The following is an 11501-nucleotide window of genomic DNA, read 5'->3' as shown; positions in this document are numbered from 1 at the left end:
TGACAGAGAAAAAAAAAATTCCACTTTCATGTTTTCACAGAGTGAACTGACTGACTTTGCTGTCACGGCTCGGCAGCCGTTATCTGGCGAGTGTTTTCCATCGACAGTCTGAGAAACGTCTGGTTCTGGGTTCGGCCCTCAGTTCGTGCTAATGCTTCTGAAAGCCAGGCTGACTCAGAGCGTCCTCGGCCGCTGCATGCTGATGAACAAAACCAACCTGGTGTAAAGTTCATCCTCACCAAAAAACAGTTAAACAGTTGAAACCAGTTGAAAACTGGAGGCAGTTCTCATTTGCATTTCAGTTCCTCTGCATGTAATAGTCCAGACTTACCACTCTTTTTTCTTAAACGCTGCACAGAAAACCTAAATATGTTGAAAACATATTTCATGTATTTCATACCTTGGAAATCAACCTTGTGCATCTGTTTTTCTTTCAAAGGACACGACTGGCTTTGTTTTGTCTTTTTGACTGTATAAACCTGAATAGAAACATCTGCTTACTTCAGCCTCAATTTCATAGAACTCTATTCTGGTAAATAACATACCATAACATAACATACCCTCCACCTCAGGGGCTCCAGTGGAGGGTTTTAATCAAGCCTCCCTGCTGGACGAACTCCAACAGGTGCGTCTTTGTGACTGAGCTTACGTCATTTCCTCAAACAATGCTCTGCGCAACTGTCAAAGGTCGACATTCAGTCAGCTGAAATTACATCTCATAAAGTCTGTCACGACTCCAGAGAGAACATATCATCTGTCAGAAGGCTGACTTCTCTCTTTTTTTTAATATCTTCTATTTTGTCAAATCCATTTTAGCTGATTTTCACTGAGTCATCTGCCCTGTGGTATTAGAGGTTTCTTGTCAAACTGATTGTATGTGCTTCATATTGTACAAAATAGATAAAAAATGAGGGCTGGCCAGTGAACGGCTCTTAACTAGGAGCTACAGTTCACCTATCAAAGCTGCAGGAACTCAGTCTCTTTACTTCCATTGTTTTCTGTATGTGCAACAGAGGATTAAAGCCTCGTGATCAGATCAGACCTTCCATACGACTGACTACAAAAAGCACATAAATGCATCATTAAGTCGAAAACGACACATTCCCAAAGATCAGAATGGAATAAATATTGTTCTTTTTCTCTTTGTTCTACTTTGCAGCACAGCGGTCCACGTCTAAAAAAAATAAAAAGCACTGGTACAAGGTAGCTGAATCAAAAGAGGCGCTTCAAGAAAGGCAACACCAACACTTTATCTTCGCTTTTCTTCTTTCCACCGAGAGGAGCGAGTCGTCCACGCTTGTAACTGCGTGGCGTTACAAGAGGAGACGTTTTAACTACTAATATTACCACTCCGACATCAAGTCAGACCATCGTGCATACCAATTCATAGGCCAACTTTTATTTAGACATCTCCTAAAACGTAACTTTACACTTCTTCCCAGTCAGAATTCAGGCCAATCTTCATCGTGTATCTAAGAATAGGAACGTTGAGAAATGGGAATCCAGGGAACATCAAGTGTACAGTCACGCAGTCTGACAATTGATCCTGTTGGGGCGTCTATTCTGAGAAGTAGTCTTGTTCCTGTATTCATCAAGTATCCATCTGCTATTCTGAGAGGCTGTTTAAAGGACCAACCCTGGCCTCTTAATCACAAGTGCCCTACATAAGCCATGCAATTATAATTCAGCCTTTGTAAACTGTGACTAACAGCTGTCACCACTTCTTGTGTGCAAAGCACCGCACAGGCCTCGTGATCTGGCCAGAGCTGTCTGTAGTGTCCATTTCACCTCAAACTCTGGAGAGAAAATAGAAAGTTGACTCTCTGCGATGCGACGTTCCCGCAGGATGCAGACAAAATGGCACTACAAATCATTTGAGCATCCTGCCTGTGATAGATTGAGCTTGTCTAGTACTTCGAAGGCGACTGATTAGGCCCTGTAAAATGCAACGTCAGCACATCTATAATCTTCCAGAATCCCCAATCAGATTTCTCATCTCGAAATGTGCTGAAAATCTGTCGAAGTGGCAGAATGCTGCTCTGCAGGGCAAGAGCCAAATGTCATGGATATAAAATCTGAAATACAGGAACTTTTAACGTCTTTATTTTGCTTTGTTTGGCTTAATAATCAGTTTTCATAATGACTGAGAGACCAAAGTGTGTTGATTCAGTCCTCTTTACCTCCATTACTCAGTCACTCTGAGAGATGGGACCTTGTCATAATACATTGAGCTAACTCACAAGTTGTCTCAATCAAACCAAAATCAATCGTCCATTAATCTTTGTCATCGCTATGATCCATTTATTCATTTTAGCAACCGGGGGTGTCTGGGGAATACATTCATCACTGCTTCCTCTCCTTCCAAATTAAACTCTGTCATGAATTATCACAGAGGTGCAACAGAGCTGGCAAAGTGTTTACATCCAATCAATATTCTGAGTAATCAATGCAAATTATCTGTATGCAATGTGTGGAAATGGAGCTGGAGCTGAGAGAGTGTTTTCACAGCGTCGCCTTTTTAATGGGCACAGCTTTCAAACTGAATTGTCCAACGAGTCCTTCAATAGCAGGATAATTTAGCAGAAAAAGGACAGCAGCGCCATCCCTGCAGTGGGCCCAAAGACCACACGTGGTTACCAGGCAGCGAGCCGTCTGGGGAGGCAAAACCTCTGCTGGACTTCAGACACTGATTCATCAACTCAAGGTGAAGTGGAAGCAGTAGAAAAGTGACAATGATCAAAAAGCTCATCCATAAACATCAGTCAGGGTTTGAGCGGGAATCTGACAGCTAAGACGTTTTCCATAGGTGGGAAACTCCCCAACAGAAGCAGCAGGACAAGTTCAATGAGATTCATGAATGAAGAAGGTTGGTTTTTTTATCGTACCAGTTGGTTTTATTATGACAATGCACACTTGAAAAGCAAAAAAGCCTTGGCATCCTGCAAAAACCAACATTATGACAATACGAGTCACTCGCTTTAGCCTGCGTCGACCAGCCACTGAGCGGGCTGCGCCTTACATTATTATTGCAAAGGGTCACTTTCAGTTGAAACTCATGAGCAAAACAGAAGGACATAAAAATAAAATTTGTGATTACATAAAATATCGGTCATTCCATCTTTGTATAGTGGGAGATACATTTTGATATGCAAACACACACGATAAAATAAAACACTTGAAATATGTGACCCATGACAAAAAAAAAGAAAGTGTACATAATTGAATCATAATTGAACTTCTAGGCTAAAGATTTTACAAATCACAGAAGACTAATCATTAATCATGTTTTCTTTTAATAATCAAACAATTTGAGGCTGTATCAAAAACTTTGTAAAAAAATTAGAAGGAGATTTTCATTGACAATTTTTCAGTGAGCTAATTACTGGAAATTCAAGGTTCGTTCTCCCCTCTGAATCTCTGCCTCAGTTTCAGCCACATCCGCCTCCTCTGTGACCTCTAAAATGTGAATATCTGTACAATCCCGTCTGGGAGAGTCTCCATGGCACACAAAGTTTCTCCTCTAACCGGAGAGCAGAACTGCCTCATTACATAAAAAAATAATTCTCCCTGCTCCAAAATAAACTGACGGGGTCTTTTTCCTGTTGTTTTAACCTCAGGGAACACCGTCGCCAAACCGAGGTCAAGTTGCATCAGCTGAAATCTGCATAAAACTGTACATTTTGCATCCAAATCCACACGAAACTCTGCACTTAGAAGTGAGCTGGATAATCTCTTTCATAATGAAGACAGCAGTTTGTTTTCCTCACATTAACCTCACCTCACCCAGATCTCTTGTCGCTTACGCCTTGCTGAGCCTGTTAGACCTGCTGAGGGGACGAGGACAACTGAGAGGAAGCTGTGATTGATCGATTCCGTTCAATCAAACCAGGAATAAAGAGCTCCCGCAGGTTATTTTAGCGAGGCAGTCCCTTTCTTCACGCTTTCTTCCACCACCCGAAAAATATAACACAATCTATCAGAACATCTTCCAGATATACAGTGAATTTTAAAACCAATGAAACAAACAAATTATTTATTATTCATCTCTAAATCTTTTTTAGGCTACCTTGTTATTCTCATCTTTACTAGACATTGTGAATAAGGATAGAAACAGACAGCTAGTGTTAAAAGGCAAACCGTATTGAATCTGAAGAAACACGCCCACTCATTCACACGCACACACACGCCTCGGCCTCCCGTCGTCTTGTGTCGTCTGCAGGGGCGATCTGAGATCCAGGCGATAGCTCCAGAATCTCACTCCTTATTAAAAACACGAGCTGATGCCTGCAGCGGTCTGATGGCGGTTCACTGTCTCCTCGTATTATTTCAAAGCAAGACGAAAGAAGAGTTGTTAGGCAAACGGTTCAGTCCAGAAAAAAAAAAAAAAAACGAATAATAACGTTGGGATAATGAGAGAAAACAAAATAAAAGCCAGTATTTTAAATCAACAGAGGAAAAAAAAAATGAAATGCTGGGAAAGGAGAACACGTCTCCCAATCGCCGCCTCCGACCAACTGGCCGATCCCAAAGCCAATGTGACGAAAATGTGTTTGTCTTAGGCCACTGTAGTAGCTGGGCTACCACTAAAACAGTAGTCCCTCCCAGCTGTTTCAACCAATCATCCCATCCGTCAACTGTAAAACCCCACCCGCCTCCCAAACCAAAGTCCCCCGTAGCTGTTTTGTACTTTAGCACCTCTTTTCATCTCTCCCTGTAAATGTCCAGACAGACAAACACCAGAATGGAAACCGTCACAGTTCCTCAGGCTTCCCCTCCCTCCACCCCATGAGGGGAGGGTTAAACAAGTCTTAGGGGGGCACATATGGAGGTGGAGATCTGTACGGAGTCATGTTCTTGGGACGGGAGCCTTTGCCCTCCATGGGAGTGGTGAAGGGCGGCGGCGGCTGGTAGGGAGGTGCGTTGGGGTCCTCGTCCCGCAGAGCTGTGTACTCCCCCAGCAGCTCCTGGTTGAGGGGAGTGGTCTCTGGTGTGGCCATGTTGGGGTACTCGGGGGGTGGAAGCGGGGGCTTCTCTTCCTGTAGAATCAAGGGCATACTGGAAGATGGAGGCGGCTTAGAGTCATCGAGTTCATCTGCAAAGATAATCGGCACACCTTTTTTGATGAAGGTGGCCTGGTCTTCGATGGTCAGCTTGCCCTTTCGTTTCTTCCGATAGCAGATCATTGCGATGATACCGGCTATCAGCAAGATTGCTGCCACCACCACGGCGGGAATGACCGTGTGGAGATAGACGTCATCGGTGCTCTGCCGGCCCGTTCCCAGAGCTGGAGTGACTGCTGGAGGTTCTGGTATATCTATTTCTCCTTGTGGGATGAAGGAGTGTGTTCTACAGCTTGCCCTTCCCTTGACCCTGACGTCCAGTGGCATGAATTCAGGCCCCATAGCGTACTTAAAGGTAGCTGTGGGTTCTCCTCTGTCATTGGCGAGTATGCTGCTCATGGCTGTGAGCTGTTCCTTCGGACACGAGTGCTGCGGGAGGCTGGTGTTCGTCCACTCCACCACAATGGACCCTTTGGTGATATTTCTTAGACTGACCGTGCTGCTGTTGCGATCCCCCAGTGCATATGCCAGCTTCTTGACCAGGAGAATCTTCTTGTGAATGTCGTTTGTTATTGAACGTGGCTCCCCATCGAATCGGGCTGTGAAGATCACAGGGGTCTTATCGTTGATGGGCCAGCGGTTCACACGGACCTCAAAAGCATCAATAGCATTCAGGCCACCTTTGTCAGTCGCCTGCATGAAGTACTCATGTTTCCCCACATGCTGGACATCAGGGAGGCCATAGAGAAGTTGGCTGGTGGTGTTGAACTGGATCCAGGAGCCCTCTCTAACTACGTCATTGTGGTTCTGCCTCAGAGTGAGACGCAGCTTGTCTGTTGTACCATCCTCTTTATCAAAGAACGTATCAGATGGGATCTTAACCTCGAAGTAGGTGCCCACCAATGCGCTGACCTGGTCAATGGGGTTACGCAGGACAGGTTTCTCATTGTATGGATCCGGGATGACACCAGGTGATGGTGTGGTGCGCCTCGACGTCTTAGCTGTGGAGGTCTTTGGCTCTCTGGGCACCGGTGTGGTTTTGGGTCTCTTAGGTTTCTTGGTAGGTCTTCTAGTAGGTGTGGGTGGTGTGGCAGTGGCCTCCACATAAGTAGGCCTGGTCATGGTTGGCTGAATAAGAATATTGCTGGTGGTCTCCAATACCCTTGTTGGTTGAGGGGGTCCCAGGGTTGGCGTGTGGGCAATAGGGTCACGCACTCTGATCGTAGGCTTGCCTGGTAGAGGAACGGGGCCTCTTACCGGCGGAGCAGAGCTTTCGGTTGGTGCAGCAATAGAGGGGGAGGAGAGGGTTGGGATAATCCTCACTGGAGGCTCCACGACCGTTGTTGGAGGAAGCACTGCCAGAACAGGCGTTGGAGTGTTGTTTAATTGGCGCCTGACCCGCTTGGGGACATGTGGTTTCTTGTTGGCAATGTGCCACCCCACCACAGGGTAGCCCAGCTTGGCTGACATTGTGCCTTCCTTCGCAGGACCCTGGACACTGTTGATATTCGGGACTGTGCTCTGCTCCAGCGAGCAGCCGAGCTTCCAGGACAACAGAGCTCCATTCTCCACCACCTGAAGAGACATTGGCAATCGTTAATCAAACTATCCATCTGATAATACGACACGTTCAATTATTCACTTACTCACAAATATTTCCTTTATCCACAAAACCAGACACTCGTGCAGCCAACATCCATTCTCATTTATCATTTACTCGCTCGCACATTCGCTCACCTTTTTTGCATTGCCCGGTCCGGCCATGAAGGCAGACATGTCGAACAGCCTGTTGTTGACCACAGGGAGTATCTTCATGTGCTGCAGCCCCACCCCAGAGAAGCTCCTCATGTTGTCCAGGAGCTCCACCCTCTGTTCTGAGCTCATCTTGGTCAGATCTGCATCCAGGATCACCGTCAGCACCGTGACCGGCTCCTCGTTGCCACACATGAAGGGCTGGACGTCGTCTTCAGTGGAGGCTTGGTTGGAAGCCAGCTGGGCCGAATCTGCGTCCAAATGATCTTCAGGGTGCACCTCAATGGAAAACACCTCTGAGGAAGAGGAGGATTTTGTGTGGTTGGAGATGGATACGGAGATGTAATGGACACCTTTGTCCTCCTCCAAAGGCAGACCCTGCAGGATTCTGCTGCTGGCATCCCAGTGGAGCCAGGCAGGGAGCGAATCCTTCCCCATCTCTGTGATCTGCAACACAAACAAAACAGGAAGTGAGCCGATGAGTTACAGATAGTCACAAATAAAGGGATTATCTGACTGAATGGGATTAAAAAAAAAAATGACTGTTGATATTAATCAAATGACAGAAACATTATGATCAGGAACACAAAGTGAATGAAGACAAAGGGACAGTGAAGGCCTCACAGACATTAGAGGCTTTCAGATGGAAAACATTCGGTTATGAGTGCTTATAAAATAAATATTGTGCTTAGCTGCTTCCTGGAAAAAAAATAATTTTTTACAAATAAAACATTTCAACAAAGTATGAAGCCTTTGGTCCAGCACACATCACTTTAATGGATTCAGATGCAGCTGCTTTTGTTGACATGTTGCACCAGTGAAACCCTCACAATCTCAGCGTTTTTGTCTTCCAGTGTGTTTTTATTTGTCTAAATGTAACTGAACTAACTGCTGTTGCGCTTTATTAGAAAGGTTTTGAGAGGATCGGGGTTCGTGCTAAAAACTGTGCTGTGGCCATCGCTGGCATCCGGTCCGTCCACACACACACACACACACACACACATACTGACGCTCTGAATTGTAATTCAAGCTCGACTAAAATTAAAATAACTTGGCCAATTATACGGCCGGGGACGTCCCCGTGGCGGGAGGCTGATGGAGAGAAATGGATCACGGGGGAGTGACGATGCATCCACACGCATAAATCCCGAAACAAGAACAAATGCATCCTGTGCTCCCCGGCCCCCACAAGTTAATTCTGCGGCTAATAAATCCTGGTTGATAAATTATGTAGAGGCAGTGCTCCCCAGACACATCATTAATGCTCTAACCAGCACACATGCAGCGCCGGGGGAAAACACACACACACATAAACACACACACACACACACCCAGACATACTGTACACAAAAAGGGACAAACACACACACACACAAGGCCACAGCAGACACACAAGGCTACACCCAAAGCTGAGGTGTGGCCACCCAGATAACATCGAATGTGTACACACACACACACACACACACACACACACACACACACACACACATTGTGGAACTGAAAATGAGCGACTCTGATGATTTTACTTTTGATTTGCGTTTTCTTTCTGTCAGCTCTTCCTCCCCTCTTCTTCCTCTCCCTCTTTCTTCTTCTGACACCTCACCCCTCCTCTGTGTCCCGGCTTTCCTCTTTGCTGCTGTCATTATTTCAAAATGTCATTTCCTAAATCTGACAGTCCTTTTCATTGGTAGATAAAAGCTTATTTCTGAGGAGGTGATGCAGGAAATCCAGCTTTAAAATTATTTCTGCGGGAAACGTAAATATTGTTTACGATTCAATCCACATAGTTAATTGCAGGTTAGAGGAAAACTATACAGACACTTTAGCAACAAATATCTGTTCCAGCAGGACAAAACGTCCACTGCTGGGGACAGAGACGCCACTGAAAGTGTTGAAAAGTGAACCGAGAAACAAAAACACTTGTGTCTTCAACCGTCGGCTCCTCCAGCAGCGTTTGATTGAATTTGTCACTCTGAGCTCCACGGCCTCACAACTTCAAACCTAGTGCCTCTTGACATGGCATCGCAAATTAAATCACAAAGAGACGATGAAGGACAAGCGAGTTGCCGGGCGGTAATCTCATCACAACTGTCGTAATTGCTCCGCAAATGACTGAATTATGCCCCGAATGCACAGAGATGATCGCTTCCTTCTCTGCCGCCCATTAAATAAGGGTGAGAGGTGACAAACAGGTGACACTTTATTTCTTCAGTTTGGTCAGAAGAGGTTAAAATATCAGCAGCACTTATGAGGCAGTAGCAGGGAAAGACAAACACAGTCCATGTGGACGTCATCCTGAGCTGGACAGCTTCCAGGTGTGAAGGCTGCTGTATCCCTGCCACCTGATCTTCTCTGGAGCAGGAGCGACGCCCCCCCACCGACTGAGCTGAGCATTAAAACAAAAACACAACGGCGCCTTTAAAACTCCTCCCTGAACTCAGCAGAGAGCTTGTAGTTTCCTGCCTCCCTAAAAGAACATGAAAAATACATCAAATCCCCCAAAATGTCAAGAAAAATATTTCATATCTTTTCCTGGCAAAAGGCTTCGGCGCGCGCAAGCTTGATGTTTGGCCCTAAAGGTTATCGTGTGCTCTCACAGACTCCTCCAGCCTCCCTTCCCCTCCCATACAACACACACCACTGGCAAGGTTACCGCCTAAGCCCTTCTGAAACAGCCAGGGAAAACCTGCATTTTGGAAGATTTATTTGGAGAAGCACAGAGGGGGCCAGGCAGCGAGAACCGAGGAGGCTATAAACTATTTTCTGGGAAGCTATTAAGGTGGTGGCAAAGGCAACTTAGGGCAAAGACATAACATATAGAGGCACAGCGTTAATTTACTCGGGGTTTTTCCTGAGCAGTATGATAACCTTTCAGAGCAGCAGCAGTTACGTGCCTTGCTCAAGGACTTTTCAACAGGGAAATCTCGTCTTATTGACCTCCACAAAGATTCAAACCCTGCCCAGTTTTCAGAAATGTGGTTTTTGAGGAGGGACACAATTACTTAAAGCAGCATGTACAATGAATGTTATCGTTGATGACATTAAAAACCGGAGCCACTCAGAGATAAGAGGATTTTTAAAGACCTGAACCGCTGACATGTGTAAAGTACGGCTGTCACCTCCAGAGTGAGAGCAGCAGCAAACCACATCCTCCGCCAAGACTTAAAAGACTGTTAATTAAAATGAAATGAATGATAATCTCATCAAAGTTTGGGGCCGTTTGATCATTTTTCTCATTTTTTCCTCACACACTCATAAAGCCACCGTGACTATCGGCCTCCGAGCCGCAGCGATGGGCGCTGCGGTGCAGCCAGCTCGGCTGACGGCGTATTTGAAGTCTGTGTGAGCGACGGGCATGAAACACCAGGCGACATTATCGCATATCACTGGCATCATCCTTATTTCGCTCTGCATCGCTGGCGTCACTCCTTCTGCCTTCTCAGCCGGTTTGTTTCCAGCCGTCGCCGCTCAGAGTGGCTGCAGCGCGGAGTCGGACGGCAACACGGGGCGGGCAAAAAGCTAAAGACGGCTGCAGACAGCCTCAGAGCTGAGCCTCAGAGAGAAATACTGTACTTTTCTCTGTTCATAAAAACGAACTAGCCAGAATTTCACAGAGAAGTTCTGCTACATGATTAAAATGCTGCTGCTTAATGACTCCTTTCACTTTTGATCCATTAAGTTCACTTTGATGATAACACTTCCAAACACTGACTGTGAGACTTTTACGCTGTGCTTTGTCACTGAAACTGGAAATCAAACGCTCGCCACAGTCGCTGGATTCATCCAAATCTGAGCCAGAATTTGGAATAAGCCCCGATTTAAAGTGCTGAACGTGTTATCAGATTTCTAGAGTTGTAATCTTTAGGTTCTTCCCGCCGTCAAGGCAACAGGATTTCCAGCTTATCCGCTGGAAACTTCTTCTGCTCAGTTTTACGTCTGAAGGCTTGTACCTGTGAGTGTGTTCATCAGAGAACCAGACCCTTCCTCCAGCAGCTGCTGATCGTTATGTAGTGATGAGTCAGCCAGGAGAAGTTCATGCCCTGCAGGTCACGGGAGAACTGCAGCTGCCTTTCATTTGACATTGTCTGAGCAGAAATTGAATCAGATTTTGATTTCTTATTCCAATAAGTGCTTAAAAAATATTGTCATCGCTACTCTGTGTGGTTTAGAGTCACAGCCAAAACCAAACAAAACACATATTATTACAATCAGATGGAGAAATGGTGTAGACTTACAACCCTGAGCTCCCTTTACGTCTCATGCACTGACGACCTGCTAATACAGCCCATACAGTATGGATCTATAATATCTATAACGCTGCTTCTATCAAAGCAAAGATGCACAAACACACACACACACACACTTTACTCTCCCTGGAGACATCACAGAGCTCCGATGAGGAGAGCAAGCTGGGAGAGTGAAAGACAGTCAGATGCATTTGGACAAAGACAGCGAGGCGGAGGAAGAACGGAGAGAAAGAAAGAGAGGTCAAGCAAGAAGAATGATGGAGAGAAACAGAGATATTAGAGGAGGCGTCGAGTCTCTTGTCGTTCGGGGAAAGAAAGCAGCTCATTGTGTCGGCGAGAGGAGAACGGGGAGAAAGGAGGCCATTGTTGCCGGGGAGCCGCTTGACAGCTCGACAGATAAGCCTCATATTCTGGAGGAGGTGAGGAAGGAGGAGGAGGTGCA

At 45.9% G+C, this 11501-nt stretch overlaps 1 protein-coding gene across 1 annotated transcript in view; it reads right to left on the bottom strand.

Moving 5' to 3' along the window:
* Positions 1-2192: 2192 nt before the first annotated feature.
* The window catches only part of dag1 (dystroglycan 1), a 44545-nt gene continuing 35236 nt past the window's right edge, over positions 2193-11501 (bottom strand). Inside the window, exons 3-4 of the mRNA XM_041959008.1 lie at positions 6798-7259; positions 2193-6635 (exon numbers count right to left, since the gene is read on the bottom strand). Of these exons, the coding sequence (XP_041814942.1) occupies positions 4809-6635; positions 6798-7259 (2289 nt within the window). The 3' untranslated portion in view covers positions 2193-4808. The remainder of the gene's footprint in view (positions 6636-6797; positions 7260-11501) is intronic.

The sequence above is a fragment of the Chelmon rostratus genome, chromosome 2 (genome assembly GCF_017976325.1).
Source record: "Chelmon rostratus isolate fCheRos1 chromosome 2, fCheRos1.pri, whole genome shotgun sequence".
NCBI classification, from domain to species: Eukaryota; Metazoa; Chordata; class Actinopteri; order Chaetodontiformes; family Chaetodontidae; genus Chelmon; species Chelmon rostratus.
The sequence above is the reverse complement of the archived record's forward strand: the minus strand, read 5'-3'. Positions and strand labels throughout refer to the sequence as shown.